The sequence below is a fragment of the Stegostoma tigrinum genome, chromosome 21 (genome assembly GCF_030684315.1).
Source record: "Stegostoma tigrinum isolate sSteTig4 chromosome 21, sSteTig4.hap1, whole genome shotgun sequence".
Classification (NCBI taxonomy): Eukaryota; Metazoa; Chordata; class Chondrichthyes; order Orectolobiformes; family Stegostomatidae; genus Stegostoma; species Stegostoma tigrinum.
In genome coordinates, this window is record NC_081374.1 from 11,688,038 (window position 1) to 11,716,000 (window position 27,963).

The following is a 27,963-nucleotide window of genomic DNA, read 5'->3' on the forward strand; positions in this document are numbered from 1 at the left end:
TCTACATGGAATTGTATAAATCACACAAGCATGAAGGAAATACAGGGTATATTCATAGCTGTCACATTCGATTTGTTTTAAATGATATTCACATTGAAATTGATATGGTTATGCACATTTTTGTTACATCATTTTATTAATATATGAAGATTTACTTTATAACATGCAACTAGGACTGGTGAGCAAATGCAGATGTTACAATAAAATAGTTATCAGTTTCAATTTCTGTCATATAACAACACTAATGATGCATACGTTGAAAATGGCTCAGTGGAATTTTAGGACTGATGCAAGCTGCCTTATTTGAGACAAGAATTTACAACGACAATGACTTGATTAGGTCTTCCTGAGACACTGGAAGGAATATGCATAGAGCTGCATGGAATATAAAAAAAACCCAGCTGGCCTGTAGTTTTCATAAGCCATGAGCATATCTTTTATTCTGTCTACTTGATTTTAGCCTTTCTGCATATCTTTCTATTTCCTTTTACATGCTAATATAATTTTCACAGAAACATTTTTGCCTCAATCATTTGCTGTGGTAATAATTTTCTAATATTCAGTTAGATTTATTAGTGAATGCATGACATTTACGATCCTTAGTTTTGCATTCTTCCACAAGTGAAAATATTGCCCTGTTTCCACTCAGCTACTTTCCCATGGTTTCCATTTTGTCATGAGCTTACTGTGTAACACATTATCAAATATTGCTTTGAAATCTAATTATGTGACGTCTACTGTATTAACCTGGTCTACTGTCATAACTTCAAAGGATATTATCAGGTTATCAAGTTAAATGGAAAGAAACTGTTGATTTGTGGGGAATAACACCAAAGGTGCAGGTAGAGTTGGACAATGTTATATATAGGTGGATCATGGCAGAAGAAATTTAGTGTCACTGAAATATAAAGAAAAAATGATGAAGTCTTGCTAAAACTATGCAACACACTGATTGGACAATAGCTGGAATGCTGTGAACAGTTTGGTTCTCTTATCTAAGAGAAGATATACTGGCCTTGGAAGTAGTCTCGACAATTTTCATTCGGTTGATTCTGGAAATGAAGGAATTTTATTATGAGGAGAGGCGGAGTAGTTTGGGTTTGTCGTCATTGGAGTACGGAAGAATGAGAGGAAACCTCATTGAAACATGTAAGATTTCTAGGGGCTTGGCAGGTTAGATACAGAGAATTTATTTCTTTTGTTGCATAATCTAGGACCGGCATAATCTCAGAGTGAGGAGGTGTCCATTTAAGCTGGAGATGAGGAGGAATCATGGCATGGTGGGTCAGCAGTTAGCACTCTAGCCTCACAGTGCCAGGGACCCAGACTAAATTTCACCATTGGGCAACCGTCTGTGTGGAGTTCACACATTCTCCGTTTGTCAGCGTGAGTTGCTTTTCGATGATCTGGTTTCCTACCACAGTCCAAAGATGTGCAGGCTAGGTGGATTGGCCATGCTAAATTGCCCATCGTGTTCAGGAACGTGTAGATTAGGTGTGTAATAGGGGAATGGGTCTGGGTGGGATGCTGTAAGGGTCGGTGTGGACTTGTTGGGCCAAAAAGCCTGTTTCCACACTGAAATGATTCTATGATAGTCAACCTGTGGAATCCTTTACTACATAGGGCTGCTGAGGCTGGGTCATTTAGAATATTCAAGGCTGAAATAGACAGTTTTGTAATCAGTGAGGACCTCAAGTGTCCTGGAGATAGAGTTGAGAATTATCAGATTATCCATGAGGTCATTGAATGGTAGACTAGACACAATGGGCTGAATGGCCTACCTCTGCTTTTCCATTTTATGGTCTAAGAAGGAGTAATGAGAATCACGTGTATTAAAGGTTTCCCACAAGTGTAATGTTCTATTAAGTGCCATTTGAGAATCTTATGGATTCTGGAAGATGAAGTTTATGTGTTGTTCTCTGCAGGCTGCTTTTAAATATTGATCGCACTGTAGATGACACTGTCTGCATTGCTAATCGTGCCCCTTTCCACCTCACTCGTACGTGCTGGTGATTTCCTTTGAATCTGTACTGCTGCGTAATGGATTCCATTTTCATTCTTATTGAACTGGACATTTCCATTGCCGTGTGTTTCAGGTGAGCTACTTTCTGTGACATTCACATCTGAATTTATGATAGTCTCTTCTGCTGCTGTCAATTTCTGCATTGTAAAAAAAAAACACATAATCCAATTTATTTCTAATTAACTTCAACTTAAATCTGTAGCATTATGATGATGAATATAATTGTTTTATTGTGTGTGAGTTCATAAAGCCGTGAAAATTATTTGCAGCACAGAAACATTTGGTTTGGCCCAACTAGTTTATGCTTGTATCATTGCCCTTAATAACCTTCTCCCAATCCTCTTAATATCAGTAACATATATTTTTATTCCTTTATCCTTCGTGTGTTTATCTAGCTTCCCCTCAAATGGATTTATGGTATTTTTCTCAAATTGTCTCTTTGGTAGAGATTTCTACATTCCAATCACTCTCTGGTTAAAGGGGTTTCTCCTGAATTCCCCCTTTCCAAAGGATTGGTTGAAGGAATTAACGTAGTTAGCTTTAGCATAAATCCAGTTATGTACATGAGAGAGAAAGGATTACATGCATCAGTTGGGCTGACTGGTTGGTTTCTGGATTCCACAAAACTGAAAATTTCAAAATACTATTCAGAGAACTCATAATTAATATTCTTACCTGATTATCATTTGGATGCTTGTCTCTTCGACTACATATAATGGGGCTATTCACTGAAAGATTACAAAATCATTGTTGAAAGAGCTGTGGCAGAGAGTGTTTGTCAACTTAACATTTCTAAGTTGAGAATGTCTTGTAGTGTACATAACCTTACATTGATTTACTTTCAGGTAAACCTCAGCTGTACTGTATACATGATTTTCCTATTACTGCAATCATAGCTGATGGTAACACTAGACAAGTAAGATACCAGGGTGAGACCCAGCTTTGATGGACCACAAGTTTTATTTTACTTTTTGTTTACCATGGAGGTCAGTCACTGAATATATTTGCAAGAGGCTACCAATGTAGAGACATAGAATCATAGAGCTATACAGCACAGAAGCCTTTGGTCCAACTCGTCCATGCTGATATCCTAAATTAATCTAGTCCCATTTGCCAGGATTTGGCCCATTCTCCTCTAAACCCTTCATGTTCCTGTCCAGATGTCTATTAAATTGTTCCAGCCTCTACCACTACCTCTGGTAACTCATTTCATACACGCACCACCCTCTGCTTGAAAAAGTTGCCCCTTAGGTCCCTTTTCAATCTTTCTCCTCTCACCTTAAACTTACTCCCTCTAGTATTTGATTCCCCTACACCGGGGAAATACCTTATCTATTTATCCTATCCATGCCCCTCATGATTTTATAAACCTCTATAAGGTCACTGCTCAGCCTCCAACGCTCCAGGGAAAATAGCTCCAGCCTGTTCAGCTGCTCCCTATAGCTCAAACCCTTTAATCCTGACAACATCATTGTAAATCTTTTCTGAATCCTTTCAAGTTCCACAACATCTTTCCTATAGCTGGAAGACTATAAAAATAACATCACAATTTATTACACAAAACAAAAGCACACACTGTATTAACTATATAAGGTCCACCTGAAGTGGTTTCATTACAAATATCAGGAAAAAAAATTCAACCCTTTTATCTCAACAACAATGACCTTAAAGATACTAAACTTCAATGAAGAGCCACCTCTCTCTCCATTGTAAAGCATATTTATCAGATTTCAGAGCTGTGATTACTTTATTTATGGAAAGTTTTTTGCATTTACTTGATGCTATTTGCTTTAGTTAGTGTCTCTTCCTTAGACCTTTAGACATTTTGACACCTCAGCTCAATTACAGCAGAACATACATTGCTTAAACTCATGTCTTCAAAAGCCTTGCCAGATGCCTCTCTGACACATCAACAGTCTTCTGTCTCTGGCATTCCTTCAGCTTTTTTCAGGCCTGACTGTTTGGATTGTTCATGACAGCACATCTGCTGTAAATGGCCTCTTCTCTCCAAATGAACTGATTTCTGTCTGAACAAACCTGTGTTTGGGCCCTCATATTTAATTATCTCTCTGGGTTGTAAACCTTCTCGGGTGGTTTGCTTTGCATTTATCTAAATTATGTGAATTCTCAAAAATGCCATTTTTTAAACTTATTGTTCTGACCTCTTTAAAGCTTCACAGACTGAAATCTGAGATTCATTTTTCTCCTCTACTTTAGATCACATGTTTCAAAATGACAGTGATATGTTCTGACCCTTCATCACACTATTTGGAGGAAAACACTGCTCTTGGTTACTTCACATAACACTCAGAAAGAGTGGAGGCAATCTCCATTCACTTTCTGATAGAGTGGGCCGCCGGTCTGTTATAGAATCCACTCAATGTCTGTTCCATTGATTCCTACCAACTGCTCTGTCAGCATACTGTTCAAGATGTGAAACTGAAAATTAAAGCCTGTCCCTCTACCAAATATTTGTTGAGGTTGTACAACTCAAAGATCCCTCAATTTTACATGGAATCTTTACAGTGTGAAAGCAGGCCATTCAGTCTATTAAGTTCACAATGACCTTCCAAGCAGCATCCAACCCAGACCCATCCCTAAATTTCTTCTGGCTAACCCACATAGCGTGCTGATCTTTTGGACTGTGAGAAGAAACTCACATGGACACTTGGAGAATGTGCAAACTCCATACAGAGAGACACCTGAATCAAACCAGGGTCTCTAGCACTGTAAGGCAGCAGGGCTAACCACTGAGCCACCATGTCGCACCATTGTCTGCATTGATAATAACCCCTTATTCTATTATACCATTAATGAGAAACAAAATGATGCATTATGTGGGGAAATCAGCACCCAATTCTAGTTCAAATGCCATTCATTTATACAGAGTAAAGATCGACCTTATCTGTTGCCAACGGCTGTGTTTTGGCAACAGGCAGAACTAATTTTTGCGACAGTAAGCCAAAGCTATGTATGCAACACGCAATTAAGCAAACAAAGTGCATTTACTCAACAGGGTCTACTTAAAGGGTGCACGATGACAAACTGTTTACAGAGTTCCCTTTAGAAGAGTCTCTAACAACTGGGGAAAACAGAACTCATGATGGAAAAGGAGGTGAATTCCCCATACAAAATAGATTTATTCTATAAAACTGTGGGAGATATTTATATAGAAATTATGTGTGTACAATCAATTCCATTTAATTATAACTGTTTACTTTTAAAGGTATGATGGACATGGTAACTGTCCAACCATCATCTTGACCAGAAATAGTGATTTACAATGAGAACCTGGAAGAGATCAGTAAGAAAGATCAGCAGGACCACCTCTGGAACTACTTTATGAGTGGAAAATGCATCTCTATTGTTGGTCCATGAACCATATTTATCGTAGACATCCACAGCTGCTGCTGACAGCACTTTCTGGGCCAAATGAATACTAATACCTTTTCTACCTCTTCAATGATCTTTTTTTTCCTCCACTTTAAATCATTATCTGAATTTTCCCTCAGGAAATTTAATGTTCTCAGCCATTCTTTGTGACAAGAAGCTGCCCTAATATTTCTTATTACTCTCCTGCTAATAATTTTATTTGATGGCCCCGCACCTTCAACCAGAAGAAATCCCCAGTCTTTTAATCAATATCATTCATATTAAAGAAAAAAGTTAAATGAGAAAGGGAAAGGAAGAAAATGTGATGCAACATAAAAGGAAAAAGCATGTAACAATTTTACTTGTTGATGTTTAATTTGTATGTTAAAGAATGACTATAAGTGTGTGCAACTTTCTTGAAAATATTAGGAGCAGTTTTAATAAATCAGTAATATTAAACACCTGTCTTCCGATGACAAAGTTATGAGAAGAATTCCACAGGAATTTTACTGGTGATGATCCTTTGCTGGAAGTCAAGAGTTGTGAAACATTTGACAAATACTACCATTATTTCTGCATCTGAGTTCAGAAACTGTTTACACAATCTCTTCAACAAAAACTACAGCTGCATCAGAATTGATTATTTCTATTTAAAGATGAAAGAGAAAAATAGGTGGTAAATGATAAATAATGACTTTAAACGGGTTTATAAACTTATTGTGTTGCTGTCTTTGCTTTCTTTCACATCCAGACAGCATAATGTGATGTTTAGGATGCAGTCTTTTGCACTTCACTTTTAGATTTAGCTTCAGATATCAATGCCAATCACATCTGGATTCCCTCTGTACAAAATTTTGGCTACAAATGTGACTTAATGTTTTCATCAAAATCTAACTTCTTTTGAATTGTCACAGGGAGAATCCTTTGATCCACACATTGTTTTGCATGTGGAGTTATGGTGCTTTCAGCAAATTCATGCTTGCATTACCAATAACTCATTCCATTCATGTTTCTTTTAAGATATTACTGAGAAGAATTTGACTAACATTTCATATGCACTCATTCTGAAAGATTACCCTGCTAAAGATTTCACCTTGTATGTCTTGGGGAAGAAAGGGTTTGGTCTTAAGCATGGCAAATTTCACAAAAGGACGCTAAAACAAATTAGTCTGTATTTTTATAAAACCCATAATCTAACAAATGCGTGAATGTACATTCCAATATTGATTACCTGACTCCCATACAGAATTTCTTAAAGAGAAAGTATTAGTCCTGTATTCAACTGAAATGTATTATGATTAAGTCAAATTAAAGAAATTTGGCTCTTTAAATCTTAATTACTTTCAATTACAAAAGCCACTTGTCTGTGCTGTGTAGTGATATGTCACTGCAGTAATAATCCATGTGATCAGGCTAATGCTCTGAACTATAGGTTCAAATCCCATTGTAGCAAACATTGGAATTAAACTTTAATTAATGTAAAATTGAAGCAATGGTCAATGATTGTGCCTTGTAACAAAACATCATGTTCACTAATTCCCCTTCAGGGAATTGTATCTGCTGTTACTTGGTCTGCTCTACGTGAGACTTCACTTTGAGGATAATCCTTTTCATGTTCTGTGGCACTAACACTGTGTTAAATGGGATAGATTTCAAACAGAACTGAAAACTGGGGTTCCATGAATAATTTGTGCTTTCAGCTCGAGTAGCATTGCATTCTATCTTAACCTGTAGCCTCATGGGCCTGATATATTCACCACTGCTTTTCCTATCAAACTTGAGGATCAATTCAGAAAATACTGGAAAAATTCAGCAGGTCTGACGGCATCTCTGGAAAGAGAAGTAAAGTTAATGCTTTGAGTTTGATATGACTTTTTCTGGCAAAATCTCACTTGTCTCACCAAAATCACAACATATCATGTCTATTATTCAAAATGCATGTTAAACATAGATTCCTACAGGGTTCAGGGCAATATTAGTTTTTATTTAGCAACAAGAATGTATTAATTAGTCTACCATTTCTAAAACATTGACTAGAATATGCAGTATATTGCTATTGTAGGCAATTGTTGATTATAACAAGCCATGTATTCATTGCATTCTGCAGGTAAACTATTGACATGCAATGAAATGATTAAGGAGAAAGAGAAACTCACATTTTTTCATTTTCTTCATGTACCAAAGCAGTGAAAATGCAAAAACAGCAAGAATGGCCCCCAGTACACCGACTATAATGCAAAGCAGCCTGCGATTTAAATAATAGTCAAGGGTCAATGTTGGTTCACAATTGATTTTTTGATTTTAAATTTAACTTTAGGACATTACTTTACAAACAATGAAGGAATTTTGAAGCAAGGATGCTGTTACAGTGTATTAGACATGTCACCCAATGTGCACACAGCACAGCCCCAAAGATAATAGCTAGATTTTGTTTCTTCACTGGTGTTGGTTAAGGAATACATCTTGCTCATGTTTCCAGGGATGACTCCCTTACGTTTCTTCAAACATTGCCGTCGGATATGTTAGATCCACTGAAAAGACAGATACACGCCTGGGTTTAACATCATATCTAAAAGTTGGACCTGCTGGTAGCTTCAACAGTACTCCCAGTGTTGTGCTGAACTGTCACCTTAAATAACATGCCCCTGGAGTCTATCAGCCCCCTTCCAATGAAAGTGAATATACTATCATTGCATTTGCCTGGAAGAGAGACTGTTGTTGCTAAAGCTTCCAGAACATTGAGTTTTAAAAAATCAAACAGTGATATCATGGCAAAATTGTCAGCTGATTGGTTGCTGAATATTCAGTGTGAGTGTCTGTTTGCAAAAACATAGATCAATTAGAGCCGATTGGTGAGTCACTTTATTTTCTGCATTCTCCACCTCCAGTTCAAAGTGATTGGCCTGAGGTTAGCCTGCAGACATGGCAGGACAGCTCGTCTGTGTGAAATTTTCATCTAGCATCATGCATGGAGTTGTGCTTACTTCATGTGGCCTAGGCAATAACATGCATGAAATGTGTCTTCAGTTCCAAAAGCTTGAGCTCTGAGTTTTGAAACTTGAACAACTCTTGAAGTTGCTGTGGTGAATCTGTGAAGTTGTTAACTCTGTACACAGGATGTTTAACAAAGCAGATATCCTGCAGATTAAGACTCGAAAGGCAGAGAAGGAACGGGCGACTGCTAGATAGCCCAGAAAAATGAGGTAGGTGATACATGAGTTTCTTGAGTCTCTCACTCTCTAACTGATTTTCCTCATTGGATGCTGGTGAGGCCCTGCTTTATCAAAAGAACGCAGCAAGAACCAAGCTTGTAACACCCAAAATGTTCAGTTGCTTTGTGATGTAATGCCAATCAAGCGAACTGCTTTGTCCTGGATGGTGTTGATCTTCTTGAATGTTTTGGAGCTGTAGTCTTCCAGTTACGTGCGGAATATTCCATCAAACTCCTGACTTGTGCCTTGTAGATTTTGGTTGGTGGACAGGCTATGGGGAGTAGGAGGTGAGTTACTCATTGCAGTATTCCAAGCCTCTCACCTGGTCTTGCAGCCAATGTGTTTATATGGTGAATCCAGTTGAGTTTCTGGTCAATGTTAACCCATGGGATGTTAATACTGGGGAATTCAGTGATGGTAACACTATTGAATGTCAAGTGGTGATGGTTAGATTGTCACTTATTGGAGACGCTCATTGCTTAACATTTGTGTGTTACTTGCCACTTGTCAGCCCAGACCTGTATTTAGTCCAGGTCTTGTTACATTTGAACATGAACTGTTTCAATATTTGAGAAGTCACGAATGACTCTGAAGATTGTGCAGTCATCAGCAAACATCTGTGCTTCTGACCTTATTGTGGAGTGAAGATCATTGTTGAAGTAGCTGAAGATGTTTGGGCCAGGACTCGACCCTGAGGAACTCCTGCAGAGATACCTGGAACTGAGATTACTAATCTCCTACAATCATAACCTCTTCCTTTGTGCTAAGTGTAACCCCAACCAGTGCAGTGTTTGCCCCCTTACTCATTGATTCCATTTAGGTAAGGCTCCTCGAAGCCACACTCAGTCAAATGTAGCCTTGATGTCAAGGGCTGTCAATTTTACCTCACCTCTGGAATTTGCCCATATTTGAATCTAGGCTGCAATGAAATCAGGAGTTGAGTGGCCCTGGCAGAACCCAAACTGAGCGGCACTGAGCAGGCACTGCTTGATAGCACTATTGATAATAATTGCCTGGGTTGGATTTAACCCACTTTTCATGTACAGGACATACATGGGCAATTTTCCACATCTACGGTAGATGTCAATGTTGTAACTGGACTGAAACAGCTTGGCTCAGGGAGTGGCAATTTCTGGAGCACAAATCTTCAGTACTACTGACAGAATATTGTTAGGACCTATAGCTTTTGCCATATTCAATGCCTCCCATCATTTCTTAATATCATGTGGAGTGTATCAAATTGGCTTAAGATTGGTATCTGTAATGCTAAGAACCATGGGAGGAGACCGAGGTGGACCATTCACTTTGAACTTCTGGCTGAAGATTGTTCAGAACGCTTCAGCCTTTATCTTCTGCACTGATGTGTTGGGCTTTTCCATCACTGAGGATGGGGATATTTGTGGACCCTCCTGGTCCAGTGAGATTTTAGTTGTCCAACAGTATTCATGACTGGTTGTGGCAGGACTGCAGAGCTTATGCCTGATCCATTGATTGTGGGATCACTTAGCTCTGCGTGTCACTCGTGGCTTAGCAAGTGGTGTGAAAATCATACATCTTGGTAGCTTTGCCAGATTGACACCTCATTTTTAGGTATGCCTGGTGCTGCTTTTGACCTGCCCTTCCGCATTGAACCAGGCTTGGTCCCCTAGCTTGATGGTAATGGTTGAGTGGGGGATATGCTAGGCCATGAGGCTACAGATTGTGCTGGAGTACAATTCTGCTGCTGTTGATGGTCAACAGCATCTCATGGATATTCAGTTCTGAAGCCGGTCCCATTTATCACTGTGATCATGCTACACAACATGATGGAGGGTATTTACAGTGTAAGGTGGGGCTTTGTTTCTGCAAAGATTGTGCAATGGTTATTCTTACCAATAATGCCATGGACAGATGCACCTGCAGCTGGTGAGGATGAGGTTAAATGTGTTTTTTGAGTGTGTTAGTTAATAATCTTGTAAAACTACTTAGGGAATAGTGACCATACTATGATCAGATTTTCCACTAAGTTTGAATAAGATACAGTTCATCTGAAAGTAGAGTCCTACATTTACATAGGAGTAATTGTGAAGGTATGAGGAGGATGTTGGTTGTTGTGAATTGTAAATATACATTTGAAGATTTGATTGTAGATAAGGAATGGCTATTATTTAAAAGAATTGGTGCTTTGTTTTCCAAAAAAAAGCATACATTAAGTCATGGCAACTGATCATAGCCTCAAATTACTTTTGGACATATCGAAATTTTAAATAAGACATGACTTTTTCAAAAAATAGAAAAAAAACATACCAGTCAAAGATGCCTGGGAATGTGAATTCAAAGAACATAATGCACTTTCTGTCTGGAAAATTCTTGTGTAGATTATGTTCAGTCCTAAATGTAACACCAAAAGGATATGGAGGAATTTCAAATAGAGACACTTCAAAGGAAGAGAGGAAGTGCAAAAACTGAACTGTAATCACACGTAGTTGCAAAGGTAATGGGGATTAATTACCATCTCAGCAAAAAAAACCTCACATGAGTTCGATTTCACCCTCCAGCGACTGTCTGTATGGAGTTTGCACATTCTCCCCATGTCAGTGTGGATTTCCTCCGGGTGATCTAGTTTCCTCCCACAGTCCAAAAATATGCAGGCTAGGGGGATTGGCCATGCTAAATCGGCCCATAGTGTTCAGGGATGTGTAGATTAGGTGGGTTATGCGGGATGGGTCTGGGTGGGATGCTGAGAGGGTTGGCGTGGAGCTGTTGGCCCATAGGGCCTGTTCTCACACTGTAGGGACTCTGTGATGATACATTTACAGTTTCCCTTTCCAGCAATACATAAGAAAAGGAGCTATAAAAATCAACTGCAGCACGGGACTTAATGCGTTAGTTTTGTGTTTGAGTTCTGTGGGGCTGGTGTGTGCTGTGAAGGTCACATCTGAAAACATTCATGAAGAACATTCATTTGGCGCTCCAACACTTGAAGGTAGGAGTGAAAGTCTCTTTCTTGTCAATTTTTGGGAGCAGGTCACAAGTCAGCAAAAAGCCCTCATCATAAAGGAATCAGGACAACTATCTTTGGTCAACTTTCAGCAATGAGATCCAGCCCAATATTTCTGAGAACTTACTTAAAAGTTACTAAATAAAAATAAACAGTGTGCATGCCAGAAATCTGAATGAGAAACAAAGGTTACTGGAAGAACTCAAAGGTCAGTTAGCATCTGTGGCTGAGCTGGTCTGTTTAAATTCAGTTGTGGAACAGAAGTGTAAAAAAATTCCACATTGAACCATAAATATGTCTATTTCTCAGAAGGTGTGGAGTTAACTTCTGTGTTTCCAATACCCTTGCTTCTTTTGACATTTACGTGGCGTTTTCACCTCAGCCATTATAGTTTCAAAAGCTCAGTTACTCGGTGTCTGCATCACATTTAAAATTCCTTCTGCTTATTGCCAAAAGCTCAGGCTAATAATGTGGAAACTCTGTCTGTCATTGGTGTCACAAAAAAGCTCTGTGAGAACATTGCCCAATGCCCACCTTTTACCATCAGAAATATGACTATCCTTTCAGTGTCATTTTAGAACAGATAGCCAAGGTCAATTTCGCAAGCAAATCTCACAACACACTGCAAGAGTAGGTCAGAGGTGAAGCAATCGCAATGCATAATGCATAGAGCACCATCTGAGGGTTGTCAAAATGAAGACTGTAACTCCTTATTCTTAAACCTGACTAATGAATAAACTATTTTCATGAGGACACAACAATGTTGTAAATCCAGTCAGTATTTCCATTTGATGAGCTACGTTCAGTCGTAAAAAATTAGCTTCACTCATTTCGCCAAAGTAAAGAACAGTATTACTGTGAGAGATAATGGGAACTGCAGATGCTGGAGAATCCAAGATAATAAAATGTGAGGCTGGATGAACACAGCAGGCCAAGCAGCATCTCAGGAGCACAAAAGCTGACGTTTCGGGCCTAGACCCTTCATCCTAGGGTCTAGGCCCGAAACGTCAGCTTTTGTGCTCCTGAGATGCTGCTTGGCCTGCTGTGTTCATCCAGCCTCACATTTTATTAACAGTATTACTGTATCAGGTTGAAGAAATGATACTAATCAAAACAAATCAGTAATGAGAAGATTGTACCTTGTGTTTTTCAGAGATTGGTTTTGAGTATTTGCACTTGTAGATGGTGCAGTTGTTGAAGAAACTTCACAAGAATATTGCTGTTCTGTTGAAACAATGGAATATCATTCAGATTCACTTCATGTTAATCTGTAGTCAACTGAGACAGCATGATTGTTAAACAGAAGGTGATTACTCGAGAAACACATGAGCAAGAAACAGGAGTAGCTGTTCAGTCCCTCGAGCCTGCTCTCCCATCCAACAAGATCATGGTTGCTCTGATTGCAATCTCAAATCTACAATTCTTGCTTTCCCCTTGGAACCTATTCGCTCCTTTGCTTCGCAAGAATCAATCTACCCCGTCTCAAAAATGTGAAAGGACTCTGCTTCTGTTGCCTACTTTGGAATTTCAACGTCTCATGGCCGTCTGAGACAAAACGGTTTCACAACGTTTCTGTGTTTAAATGAGTCACCCCAATTAAACCTGTGGCCCCAACTTCTAGATTATTTTAAAATATTTTTTCCTTCCTCCCTGAGACCGCAAACAATCCCGAATCCCCACTCAAATTTCCCCGTCACCGAAGCAAAAGCCCCAGCTCATCCCCAGGTTCTAGATTTTTTTACATGAAGAAACATCCCTCCACATCCCTTATGTCGAGGCCCCTTTAGGATTTCACATTTTTCAATCAAGTGACCTCCACTATACATATGGTTGATGCAATGGATTTGGATGATTTAATTCCTGCAAAGTTCTCCCTTGTGTGGCTGCATGAGGAGATGCAAATACCAGGAGGTGTCTCATTTCTCTTGATAATTTCTAATCATTTCCTGCCTCTGAGAGTGGGGAGGTACGATTGGGCCAGTCAAAGGGTTCAGGCTGGTGGACTACATTCCAGGTTCCTCCCTCCCATTGCCCTGTACGAATGAACTGAAAGCTTCAACCAACGAGCTGGCCTTCGGCACCATCAGAAAATATACATTTAAGGGACCAGTAGCCACAGTTCTGTCATGGAAAGATACCCTGGAAAGAATACAAGCATCAGCTCCACATTGAACAGACAGGTAAGTGTAGACCAGGAATAGTTGCTGTCATTGTTAGTGATCAAGCATTTAATAGATCTATACCTGGCATTTCTCTGTTAAATGAATAAAGTCACATGAAAATGTGAAGAAACCTAACAGCTTACAGTAATGATTCTTAAGGGATCACAGTAGCAGTGTTCCAGCAGTTGTGGTTCAAGCCCCACCCTGGGTATAATGACTGCTCTGAACAGGTTAATTAGAAAATATTTCATGACAATGCTCAGTTCTTGCTTATTTGAGTCAGATTTCTGGCCTTACAATAGAAACAGGAAACATTGCTCACTGACAGTGGGCACAACAAAGTTCAAGTAGTGATTTCTAGTATGGGGTTGATTATAATTCACGTTATGGAACAGCCACCATTCAGATTGTTGTCTCAGGAGAGTTTTGAGTGAATTGTTTATTTCAAAAAGGACAACATGACTTACATGTACTTAGCGCCTTTTACAATCCCAGAAAAACCCAACCTGCTTCACAAGCCATGAAGCAGTGTTCTGAAGTGTCGCTGTGATTGTTTCACGGGGAATGTCGGAAGTAAATTCGTACACTGTAATATCTCTCAAAGCTCAATGAGATAAATCACCAGTCAGTTTTCTCTTGCTGTGGGTGAGGGATGAAGACTTGATCTGAAACCACAAAGTTCTTCGAGTAGCACCCTGGAATCCGATAAGCCTGCCTGACTGGGGAGTGCAGTAGATGGACATTTAGTTTAATGTTTAATCTAAACAATAGCTCCTCCGACTGCATTGTATATCCTCAGTGCTGGACACAGGTTTCAGGCAGAATGATAAAACTGCAGGATTATTTGGACCTTGGAAGAAGAATCCAAGATATTTTGATGTTCTTTCCATGGGATAGGTGCTAACAGGACGCAGGCCTGCTAACCCTCGAAAGAGTGCTATGCCAGGCACAAGGGCTACTGGGTGCCACGAAGGACTGGTTCCACCTCTGTGCTCTAGGACTCAGTTCCAGTTGTAATAAAACAATAAAAAGTTCTAGAGCTTTCACCCTCATCACCTGTTCATGACTCATTTGCGCCAACTGATAGCACTTCATGCTCCGGTCACCTCTCTGTGGCCCTTTGATCCATCATGCCACACTAACCAACTGAACCGCCAGATGTCAAAATAATGCTCTCTACACACCCTTCACACCCTCCATGCCACGCTCCTCCTCATATCCCATTATATCCCCTTTGCCAACTTGGAACCGACCATGCCACCACCCATCCCATGACCCTTTGCCTTTACATCGGCCATTCAAGATCACCCAGTATCCATCACCATGGAAAGTTGGTTACATTGTTGCAATGCCACTGGACTGGTATTCTAGAAACCTAGACGAGTGGCTTGGGGACATGCATTCAAATCTCACCATGGTAGCTGGTGGAATTTGAATTTCAGTTAGTAAATCTGGATTATAAAGCTAGCATCTGTAATGGTGACCATAAAACTGTCATCAATAGTTGTAAAAAGCCATCCGATTCGCTAATGTCCTTAAGAAAGGAAATCTGACATCCTTACATTGCCTGGTCTACAGGTAACTCCAGGCCCACAGCACCGTGGTTGACTCTTACATTCTCTGTGAAATGACAGAACAAGCCATTCCATTTAAGAGCAATTAAGAGCGGGCAATTAATGTTTACTTTCACACGGGAATTATTTTTTGAATGGATATAATTCCTCTAATATAGCTTAAAGTTAAACTATTAATAGTTTAATAGCCTAGGGGTATCATCACTGGACTGTTAATCTAGAGACCCAGGTAATGATTTGGGCTCAAATCCCACTGCAGTAGATTGTAGAATTTAAGTTCAACGAAAAAAAATCTGTAAAATGAGTTAAATAATGACCATGAATCCATTACTAATTGTCAGGAAAAACTTATCTCATTCACTAATCACTGTTAGGGAAGGAAACAGCCAACCTTACCTGGTCTGATGTACATGTGACACAGCAATTTGGTTGACTCATTGGGATGGCCTAGCCAGTGACGTTCACATCCCAGGTATAAATAAAGGAAAAGAATAACCCAACAAGTTTAAAATATTATCAGTTATAAATATATGCTTTTAATCTCAGCATGGGTCCTGAAGTCAGACGTAATTGCTAGATTACCTAGCTTGGTAAATTCCAATTGAACTGCACTTAGAAAATGTTTGTGGGAAAATACAAAAAAATGTAAAAGTATGCTTCTGTTCATGAAGAGATCTTCAAAATACTAAGAGGGTTTTGAGTGAATTGAAAATGTTGTAAAATCCAAGAAGAGACTATCAAAAATTTCAAAGGGCAGTTTGAAATGATCAGAGGGTTTCAGTAATTTTCTAAGCGAAGTAAAATTAAAAGATAAGATCAATGAATTGGACTCCAACCCTCTTTCTAAGGCCTGCAGATTCAATAGTTAACTGTTTCTGCTGGCATTTCATTCACCACACAGTTTCCATATTGCTTGATGTATCATTCTGGAAATGTACAGATCCCCATGACTTTGCCTTTTAGAAACTGTCCTTGATCAATCAGATCATGCCCTGGTCTTCTGTGACAAAGTGTTTGAGAATGGGAAAATTGATTCTGATTTCTTGGTCTCTGGCTTAAAAGAACACTTTCAAAACAGCCAGGCCTGGATAATTGTTTCTGAAATTGGGATTGATGAATAATTATATAAAAGTTGTATTTCAAGCACTTGAATTAGAAAATGACATGAAGTTTAATAAGCAGCACAGTGATCTAATATATGGACAATCTTTTGATTATCTCAGAAGCCATTAAGGAATACATTAAGGAATTTATGGCATATCCTGAAGCAGCTGGGAGCAACTTGGTTTAAAGTCAGCCTAAGTAAAAGGGATGTGCCTTGCGGTTGTAGGGACACACTAGACCATCAAGACCTGTGGATGTACAACACAGGTCAGTTGGATTATTTAAGTATTTTAGGATCCTCTTATGAAGAACTTTGCTAAATTTCTGCTCCTCAACAAGAATTGACCAGCGGGTATTGTATCAGTTTTAATTCATTAAGCATGAAATCTTCAGTCAATCTGCTAATATGGACATGCTGGTTAATAGTGAAAAGGTAAAGATGCCATCGCCCTATTGGACCATAGGGTTCTCTTATTAGAGCGAGAGAGAGTCAGCTGATGGTGGTTGAACCTAAAGGTTACCTTGCCTCAGATGAGGTTAATAATGATTTAGTCAATCAAGTAATGTGTTTGTTTCATAGGATTACATCAAGGTTTAAGTTTTCATGCATGTTTTAGGGTGGTATTGTTCATTTCTGCAAGAAAAATGCAAATCAGTAGCTATGTTCAGAATTGTTGAGGAACAGACAGAGTGAATTTGGCCAGTTGCAGACTCTCAGAGCGCCTGAAAGAACTTAATCAGTAAGCAGGAACAAGAACAGAAATTGCTGGAAATACTTGGCAGGATTGGAGCACCTGTGAAGAAAAAAATCAGAGTTAATGTTTCAGGAATGTTCTGGGGAAGGATCACTGGACCTGAAACATTAACTCTGATTTTTCGCCACAGATATTGTCAGACCTGCTGAGCTTTTGTTGCAACTTCTGTTATTGTTCCTGATTTACAGCATCTGCAGTTCTTTCGGTCTTTTTTTTAGTTTGGTTTTAGTAAACAGTTTGGTTAAATTTTTATGAAAAATAATCATGGACTGGTTGTTTACTTAAAGTAACAACTTACCAATGTTACTGATCTGTGCCTCATAACTGCAATTTTTCTCTGATTTGCTGATGACTGCTACATTAACCATTACACTGTTTTTTGTTGCCTGTTGATTTTTGGTCGTGCAGTAATACTGATGATGTTGCTGTGTGAAGGATTGACAATGTAGATCCAGTTTATTGGTGTCAGAGATCTTCGAATCTTGATATGGGGTCTTCTCAGACCATGTGTAGTGAATGGGGAGGGATCCGCGGGCAGACTCACAGGAGATTGTCACTAAACCTCCAGAACATGAGACATCGGGTGGCGAAGAGAATTTGAGAACTGGAACAGACACGGATTCTGTGGAAAAGAAATTAGTATTCACATACTGCATTAACATCCAAAACTTAAAGATGTCTCATTCTCAGTGTCTTACATATCTCAGCCAGGGTTCATCTTGTTGGGATCTCACCAGAACATTTAACTCTCCATAACCCTCGTATCAGCCTGAATTAGAATGACTACCATTAGATAATTAGCAAAGTAGGTCGCCAGGTTAGGGCAGCTGGAAAAATACCGAGGGCAAGTCAATGTTAAAGACAGTGCCAATAATATCTTTCAGCGGCAGGTATCCAGACTCCAAAGCTACCAAATGGTTTCACTCTCAGATATGAAGAGGCCAAATCAGTGATTAATGTAGTGGAAAATTATGGGTAAAATTTACCAGATATCAGTTACAGGTTTTGTGGACTGCTGCTGAAAGGAATCACTTCATCTAAAACTGGATGGGGATTTGTGAGGGAGTGCAACAAAAAGGAAGCGAGATGGCTGGCAAAGGTTTAGAAAATGTAACACCACAACCTTCTTAGCATTTACCAATCTGTTTCTCACCTGACATTTGGGCCAATATGAGAGAAAGGCAACGTGGTTCGTGGCAGAGCGAAGGCTGGTTGGAGTGGTGAAGACATGTTGGGTGGTGGGTTAGATGTTGATTACATGAGTGTCAATCAACTGAGATGAAGGTAACTCGTAGCATGAGCTTTACTTTGGAGGAAGGTGGCAGATTGGACACTTGCTATTCCCAGTTCATGAGCTGCGTTGAAAGTGTATTTCCCTGTTTCGGTTGGAAGAACAAGGAAAACAAAGTCTACAACAATTAAACTCATATTGGTTTCAAGAATCAGAGAAATGGCGTCTCATTGGAATACTTTGGCCTGGAGCTCCAGAGCGAGATACTCCATCATCTCAAAGCCACTGTGGTTTAAACAGAAATAGCTGGTTGGCTTGTAGACATTTTTTACTGACCATTTGACTCTCTTGTGCTTTTTGGAGATATGTGCATTAGTAAATTTCACATTTAACTCTGAGAGAAGTAGCTCAAGCTCAAAAACGCGACAGATTTGCCAACAATCTTATTATGAGTTTGTGATTCTTCAGCATTGTCACCACATCACATCTATTCAAAAATGGGCCAACTCATGCTTGTGAAGAGGAAGTCTGTCATTGAAATATTCCAAATTCTGAGCCTGACCCTCAGTGCTTTGCTACTCACAGTCCTTATTCAATTGGAAAATAAGCACAGGTTGCTAAAATAGCAAAGTGCTTACATCTTATAGCCCCTTAAGAATTTTTTTGCCATCCAAATATAGCATAGCTTGTTTGTATCTCAACACAATCCATGGAAGAAGACTTCCTGGAGGTGTCCTTCAATATCAACCAACTTAAGCCTGAGCTGGACTCCTTCGCTCTGCACAATTACGGACAATGAGTTTGGAAATATCCTGTCAGCACATCACAGATTATCCACTGCTTGTCAATGATTACTGTTTCTGTCCATTGCTTCCAGAACACATCCCTTGTAGCCAACTCTGCAGCTTCACTCTCTACCGCAGAGTCTAGACAGCTACACTTTTCATCACTTGCTGCCTTTATTAAGTGTGAGCGAAGGTGGATCAAGAAGGTTATTATTCTCCAAATACCCCTTTGAAACAAAATCATTGGCTCAGTCACATTCTGAGGGTGTAATACATCACTATGCTAATATTTCCTCAGATGTAATCAGCTACTTGAAGGTTCATTGTGCTCAAGGTGGCTGACGACTGCATATTTTCAGTTCCATCTGTAACTCTTCAGTTAATGAAATGCTCATATCTATATACAGCCAGTCCTCGACATTCAAGTTTGTACTGGTGAGTGATGCAACTTGTGCCACGTAAACAGTAGGCACAACATCCCCAACAAGAGAAGGCCCAACCAATCCTCCTAAAAAAATTAACAGCATTGTCATTTTTGGAAAAAAATCATAATTGTTCATGAAATTAACTAAAACTCTTTATCACATCTATGATATCAAGACTCCAAGGCCAGTATATCCCTGCTAGGGTGAAGGGAAAAGCTGGTAGGTTTAGGGATTCCCTAGCTGATAAGGGATATTGAGGCTCTAGTCAGGAAAATGAAGAAGGCCTACATTGGGTTTAAGCTATCAGGCTCAAGTGAATCCTGAGGTGATTATAAAAAGTGTAGGAGCGCACTTAACAGGGAAATCAGAAGAGCAAAAAGAGGGTATGAGATTGATCTGGCAGATAAGGTTAAATATAATATCAATAGGCTCTATAACTATTTTAAGAGTAAAAGAGTGACTAGGGAGAGAATAGGCCCCCTTAAGTTCAGCATGGCCATCTATGTATGGAGCAACAGGAGATGGGGGACATTTTTTATGAATATTTCTCCTCAGTGTTGACTGAGGACAGAATCATGGACGCTAAGGAAATCAGGGAAACAAGTGGGATGTTTTGGACCACATATGTATTACCAGAAACGAAGCATTTTTAGCCTTACAGCGCATTAAGGCCATTAAATCCCCTGGGCCTGATCAAGTCCATCCTCAGAATTTTGGGAGGTTAGATAAGAAATTACAGAGGCCCTTGCAGAGATTTTTGCTTCATTTTTAGCCACTGGTGAAGTTCTGGAAGACTGGAGGGTGGCTAATGTTGTTCCATTGAAGAAAGGTAGCAAAGACAAGCCAGGGAACTATAGGCTAGTGAATCTGATATCAATGGCAGGCAAGTTATTGGAGACGGTACTGAGGGACAGGAGCAACCAACATCTCAATAGTCAGCATGGATTTGTGCACGGAAAGTCAATTCTGACAAATCTTTTAGAACTGTATGAAGAGGTAATCAAGAGGATTGATGAGGGTAGGGCAGTGAATGTTGTCTACATGGAGCTTGTCAAGTTCCTGCATGGCAGGCAAGTCATGAAAATTAGTTCACCCAGGATTCAGGGACGGCTAGCTAATTGGATTCATAATTGGCCAATTGTAGGAAGCCGAGGGTGATGGTTGAAGGTTGTTTCTCAGGTTAGAGGCCTGTGACTAATGGTATGCCACAGGGGTTGGCCTGTGATCTTTAATGTTTGTTATTCGCATAAATGATCTCGATGTGAATGTTCAAGGCCTGATTAGTAAATTTACGGATGATACTAAATTAGGAGCTATCACTGAAAGCAAGGGAGGTTATCAAAAGTTACAGAGGGATCTTGATCAGATGAGAAAATGGGCTGAGGATTGGCAAATGCAGTTCAATGAAGATAAATGTGAGGTGTTGCACTTTTGAAAGTCAAACCAAGGTAAGACTCATACAGTAAATGGTATGTTCCTGAGGAGTATTGTGGAACAGAGGGAACTAGGAGTACAAGTCGAGAGTTTGTTAAAAGCAGCGTCACAGGTGGATAGGGTAGTGAAGAAAGCATTTAGCCTGCTGGCCTTCATCATTCGAGGTATTGCGTACAGGAGTTGAGACGTTATTTGACAATTGTGTATGTCGTTGGTGAGGCTGCACTTAGAGTATTGTGTAATATTTTGGTCTCCTGGTTACAGGAAAAACATAGTTGAACTGGAAAGTGTGCAGAGAAGATTTACGAGGATGTTGCCAGGACTAGTAGGCTTGAGTTATCGGGAGAGATTGACCAGGATATGGCTTTATTTCTTGGAATGTAGGAGAATGAGGTGTGACCTTAATGAGATGTGTAAAATCTTGAGGGGCATCGGTAGGATGAATGCATATAGTCTTTTTCCCAGGGATGAGGATTTGAAAACTGGATGATATAGGTTTAAGGCAAGAGGGAACAGAATTAAGAAATAACTGAGGCACAACTTCTTCACACAGAGAGTGGTGCACAGATGGAAAGGGCTGCCGTAGAAAATGGTTGAGCCAGGTACAATAGTAACATTTAAAAAGTGTTTGGATAGGTACATGGATGAGAAGGGTTTAGAGCAATCAAATGCAGCAATTGGAATTGGCTGAAAGGACACCATGATCGGCATGGATCAGGTTGGACTGAACGGCCTATTTCCATCTTGTATTACTCCATGACTCTCTGACATCTAATCAATAGTGATTACAAGGGCACCAATAGCTAGCTATAAATTCCAAATTTCAAGCTTTTCCATTAAGTTTCATCATCTGCCACAGTGGGATTCAAACCTGTAAAGCATTGATCAACTATTTCAATTGAGAGTAAAGAAGAAAATCAATCAGACATGTACCATAAAATACTTGCAGATTCACAATAAAACTTAGATCATGGTCAGGTTGATCGATACCACATCTGTACCGTCCTTCATCTTTTAGCTGAAGATCCTCCATCACAACAGTAAATACTCCTTGTGCCTTGTAATCTTTGATTGACATTCTTCCTCGCCGTCCATTTGGATCGTCTGTGCTCACCAAACATTTGCATTCATTAGTCCATTCATGACACCAGAATTTCCTATTTTGCTGGTGCTGGTTAGTATAAGAACAATTTACTGTAATTGCTTGACCAACAATTCCCGTTACTTCCTTTTCTGCCCACAATGCACCTGAAACTGGGTAGACAACATTTCATAAGTTGAACATGATAAAAAAAACTTCAGACCGACACATTTTAATAAGAATTACCGCTGCCGTTAGGGAATCTCTCACGTACATCTATTAACGATCAAATTTCTACCAAGTTGTGTTGAAAGGAAATATTAACACAATGGCCTATCACAGCCTCAGAGGCAATAATTTTGTTTCATGATGGTATTTCGAGATTGATAACTTTCTTGAACCAACTGCAGTAATCGAGAACAGGGAAGCTGGAAATTAGGGTTCAGTCACATCCTGGAGGAATTAACTCCATGGGTAATGTCATTTCGTTGCAGAGTGATGGTGGAGTTGGAAGGTAAAAGCCTGTTTCTTGGCTTGAGGTGTTGGTGGCCAAATGCATGGGGTTGGGAGGAGACCAGAAGAATGAAGAAGGGCCTTGTGATTGTTTGCTGCTGGACAAGGAAAGACATTGGATCCTTCAATGAAGAGGAAAAGTACTATCCCCATTGTTCAGGCCCTCACCGCCCTTGCACTGTCATGTTTCTGAATGAACAGGAGAATTCAAATGGGCCATTCATGCTAATTAACATAATTAAAAGCTGACCCTCCTCCCTGGAGCCTCTATCATACACTTTCCGCGTTTCATCTCTTCTGTTAAAGTGAGAAGTCAGTAGCATGGTGACTATTGATCAAATTCCACACAGAGCTGAAGATCTCAGCTGGCCATAAGACCATAAGGCAAAGGTGCAGAAATTAGGCCATTTGGCCCATCGAGCCTGGTCCGCCATTCAATCCTGGCTGAGAAGTTCCTCAACGCCATTCTCCTGCTTTCTCCCCATAGCTATTGATCTCATAGATAATCAAGAACCTATCTGTCTCAGTCTTAAATGTACTCAATGACCTGGCCTCCATAGCCATAGATTCACCACTCTCTGGCTGAAGATTTCAAGTTGTCATTCCAGGTTGGTGCTGAGGGGAGGCACTGCTCTTCCAGACTGCTTATGTTATCTGGTGCCCTCCCTTGTCTGCCATATTTGATGCTGAGGGCCATTTGACCAGCTGGAAGAGGGGCAGGTGGAGGCTGTCCCACTTGCACATTGATTAAACCTGTTATTGGAAGTCTTCCCACTCTACCCCCAACTGAGATCAATTCATACCCACAAAGGGCTTCACCTGTTGCCATTGTTATGAACAATGGGGCTCAGCACAATTTCCAAAACTGGCCGTGTTTGCTTATGGTTTCTCAAGGGGACAATTTTCCAAAGCCCCCAAATGCCGGGCCGAGGGACCCTACATTAACAGGCTACCTTCCGAAACTACCACCCCTTCCTTGCTGCCAACAAACCCCTCTTCGATGCCACTTTACCTAATGACCTATGCCCCATCAGACCCCCTTCCACCTTGACTCAATTGTGCCTGGCCCTACGTTCATTCTGAGGCCTTAGGTCGCTGTGGTACCAGCTGCAGTCACCACCCCCTGATGGCGCTGCCAGGTGCTGAAGAGTTGTTTCCTTTGGTGGGCAGGCTTTCCATCCACCAGGGCCCACCTCTCATCTGTTAAGTGCCCAATTGACTTGAGATGCACCAGGCCTCTGGAAGAGGCCTATTGCAAGCATCTGACTGGCTTTCCAGCCAACGGCTATGGCCCCAACCATCTCCACATGATTCAGTCCCATATTTACCCTCTCATGTGGACTGCAACGTTCCAACATGGAAAGGTAGCCACGGCACAAATTTGAAGAAGAGCAGGAAAGCACTTCACAATCCATCCTTAAAGTTACTCCTCAAGCAACAATGATTGAGGAAACACATTATACGGTTATTCTCATCTGTCCAATTGGGTCCTTGCTTTGCACAAATTCATGACTGTTTCTCCTTCATTACAAAAATAGCAGGTCTTCAAACAAATAAGTGATTGCTGAGTATTTTGGGGCATCTGGAGGACATGAAATGTTCTGCATAAGTGCGATACTTTCTTCGTAATGACAAAAACAACTGAATTCAAGATTTTCTCCAATTCATTCAGCAGTGAAGCAAAGGCAAGTTAATTCCTACTCTCCCCATTGTTGGCTGCTGTTGAATGTGGAGTGAAACCAAGTTTGCCCCTCATCACGTGGGAGGTTTGCATCTAGCTTCCTCTTTGTAGGAAGCTACAATGACTGCTTGATCCAGCATGACAGAGAAAAACCACTTACTGGTCGAACTCGAAGTGACTATTGTATTAAACAAGAAGTAGCTTGCTGCCTGTTCGGGAGTTGGTTAGCTCAGTTGGCTGGATGAATGGTTCACAATGTAAAGTATGAGTTTGATTCCTGCACCAGTTACAGTCATTACAAAGGCCCCTTGCCCGTGGCTTGGTGATCCTCAAGTTAAATCCACCACCAGTATTCTTTCCAACATGAGCGAGCAGCCCAATGGTCATAGTCATACAGCATGGAAACAGACCCTTCGGCCCAACCAGACTGTGCCAAATATCATCCCAAACTAACTGAGTCCTACCTGCCTGCTCCTAGTCCATATCCCTCCAAACCTTTCCCTTTCATGTACTTATCCAAGTGTCTTTTAAATGGGCACCTTCTACTATTCTTGCATATTAGCAACAAGTTACATTGTTATGAGACATATTGTTACAGAAACTATGCACAGCATCTGTGTAAGTTGTGACTTCTTCCAGATCCGAAGCTGTTCAGTGACAGGGCCACATGGCTTATCACAGTGGGTGGAGCTGCTGGCTCCTCTCTTTACTAACTTGTTCATATCCTTATACAACATTTTGAACTGCAGCAGGATTTGGAGAGGGAAAGCCACATAGTTCATGCAACAAGAACATAGGAAGGAAGTTTTTTCATTTAATTCTGGGTTGTGGATATTATTGACCAGTCCAGCATTTATGACCCATCCCCAGCTGCCTGGAGGACATTAGTGTCAACCACGCTGCTGTGAGTCTGGAGTCACATGTAGGCCAGATTAGGCAAGGGAAGCGTTTTCTATTGGAATTCAGTAAGGGAAAGCAAAGAATCATAGAGTCAGTATTTTAAGATAATAAACACAGTGGGTAGGATTTTATAGGGGTCTAGGTGAAATGGGAGATGGTGGGTTTTGTGGCAGAATTGGATCAAAATTCCAGCAAGGTCCAAGAGAAAGTTGCTATCTCTTTTGTGAATTTAGAGTGACATATGTTTCTCATCAAGAAGCAGTGCTGCACTAATTAAGGGGAATCATAGTTTGTTAAATACCTTATTAATGTCACAACTCACTTCATTAATATATAACTTCCTCCCTTAGTGAGTGTGCTGCACAAGATAACCATTGAGAATTCTCAAAATGGAAATCAGAGCAGGTAACTGGCTCCCTGATACTCATCACTGGCTCCCAAGGACCTTCATGTTGACTACTGGGCACCGAAACATCACTGCCCAGTCTGTGAGCTTCACCCAAGCATGCCCCCATCAATGGATAGTGGCACCAGGCTTATATTACTTCTGCCTTGCCTCACCATTTCCCGCACGCACAAAGTTAGGAAGTTTGTCATAATTGTGAGCCTGTCTCAGTCCAATCAACAGGGATAGGCTTCTGTCATGTTTTTCACAGCATGTTAAGTCAGACCAGTCTCTGGTGCCAGTCCAGGGTTTTGGACTCAGTCAGTCAGCCACTCAGGTGTGTTACAGTTTGAATATTATTCTCATAAAGGACGAGGAGCTGAGTGTCGGGTAGTCCAGATCCCATCTTGACTCTTTCTGTCCTATTGTGGGCTGTTTCCATCTTGGAAGGAGAGAGAGGTCATAATTAAGGGAGATGAAAGGGGATTGCACAGCCAAATGTTTTTAGCACAAGTAGGAAGATTCTGCAAGTGAGGGAGCAGACAGCAGAGACGCCTGGAGGGCTAGTGGAATCAGAATTTGGAGTTTGGGACAATGAGTGAAGGGAGATGTTGCAGACAATAGTGAGAATGAGTGAGTATAAGCCTTGGTGGGAGGTGAATAGCGGAGAGAGAGGGAGCGTGTGTGATGTATTGGGGAGAAGTTGTTGGTGCTCGCACTGGAGAAATGGGGAGGCTCATGACCTTGTTATTACAGAGCTGTGTTTTCTTTCTGATGCAGAGGATGGGCTCACCTGTGCGGCAACTTTAGATCAGACTGGCAACTCCAGGCTGACAGTTTTTAGTTATGTCCATAATGGGCATTTACAGATGGTTCAGGCAGAAGAGATGCCAGGCTGTTTGCGGATATTTGCTGACTGGCAAGTTGTTCTGAGATTGTGTGCATTAACATGGTGTCAGAATCTGACAAGATAGTGCCTTAAATGTAGGCTAGGTAGTTATGAAACTGGTTAGGTAAGGTGCAGTGGGAAGGAGTTTATATTGAAATGGAGGATTTGAAACCAGGTAGAGTAGCAGAGAGGAGAACAGAAAGAATGCATGAAGGTTTGAAAACAGTCAAGGGAAGGGAAGAGAATCCAGATCAGAAACAGGAAGTATTGCAAACAGGGAGAATGACAAAATGTACCATGGTTCAATTGAATGTGCAGAAATACATTTGGTAAGTTGTGAAAATGTGGAAGAAAATGGTAAATTAGAGGCATTAATTTTTATCAGAATGGTCAGATTGATGATTTTGGGTTAGTTTAACATCGTGGTTCGAAAACATACTATTAATAGAGGAAAATGGATGTTATTCATGAACTATTCCATTGTAGCAAATTATTTTAAGGTTAGTACAGAATTGGAGGGAAAGCTAAATAGAATTGTTCAATGGTTAAGAGTAGCAAGAAAACAGTTACTTATTGGCAGTAATATAGACAAACAGCCTACCAGAGTCACCGTGACTGTTATAACAGTGTTCTATCAACAGCACTTTAAATTATTGGAACAATTGCAAACTCGAGACATGTTCCATTTGACAGAATGTTATCACTGCAGACTTCTCGGCATTTGGGACATCAGACAATTAAAGATTTTTTTTCACAACTTAAACAGGTTATTTTTTATGTTTTGATTATTACTCAGATAGTTTTCAAACAATTGTATGGTTCTTGTTATTTCTTATTTACAGTTAATAATATGGTTTACTACATAGTGATAAATATTTCTGTGGTCCAATATTGCAGTTGAAAGGCTACTGCGCTTTGCCAAAATACTATTCTTTCATTTTTGCTGATTCTTTTAAGCTATTTCATGCCTCCAAGTGCTTTAACATCTCTGCTGCATAGCCCATACATTAGATTTAAACTAATACAAATTATTTGGCTCTGGCTGACACTCACCAGGCTGGGAACAAATGAGAAGAATTAGAGTCCACATATTTTAGTCACAAAGACCTGGTCACTGCTTGTCCTCAGTCACCAAGCTCTTAGTCCTGATAATGAAATAACTGCCTGATATAACTGTGATGATAATTGAGAAGATTGCAGGAAACCCGGTGATGAAACCGTAGCGAAGCAGATGATGAAATAAGAACTAAAGAAGGAAGAGCAGGAGTAGACTTTACTGGTGATTAAACCTGGACTGTCATTCAGTACACTCTTGACCTTAAATCCTGTTTCCTCTTTTTTCCTGCGTCCCTTGATCCTCGAGGCTGAAAATCTTTTTATTTCATCCTTAAACATATTCAATATAAAGCACTTACAATCAAACCAAGTAGAGATTTTCAAATAATCAGTCTTTGAAA

At 40.2% G+C, this 27,963-nt stretch overlaps 1 protein-coding gene across 4 annotated transcripts; it reads right to left on the reverse strand.

Annotated features, from left to right (window-relative positions):
* Positions 1-169: 169 nt before the first annotated feature.
* LOC125463024 (uncharacterized) lies at positions 170-27,656 on the reverse strand. 4 transcript variants are annotated; one of them, XM_048553651.2, is made up of 7 exons: positions 27,560-27,656; positions 21,991-22,311; positions 17,481-17,804; positions 12,727-12,811; positions 7,552-7,640; positions 2,699-2,751; positions 170-2,160 (listed from the first exon to the last, which is right to left on the reverse strand). In XM_048553651.2, exons 1-7 carry the CDS (start codon positions 27,594-27,596, stop codon positions 1,933-1,935), a joined length of 1,137 nt encoding a protein of 378 aa, XP_048409608.2. In that variant the 5' UTR covers positions 27,597-27,656; the 3' UTR covers positions 170-1,932. The 4 variants fall into 4 exon arrangements, with proteins under 4 accessions (XP_048409608.2, XP_048409609.2, XP_059509331.1 ...); XM_048553652.2 differs by having other exon boundaries at positions 21,991-22,161; positions 27,560-27,643; XM_059653348.1 differs by lacking the exon at positions 21,991-22,311 and having other exon boundaries at positions 27,560-27,630.
* Positions 27,657-27,963: the final 307 nt, after the last annotated feature.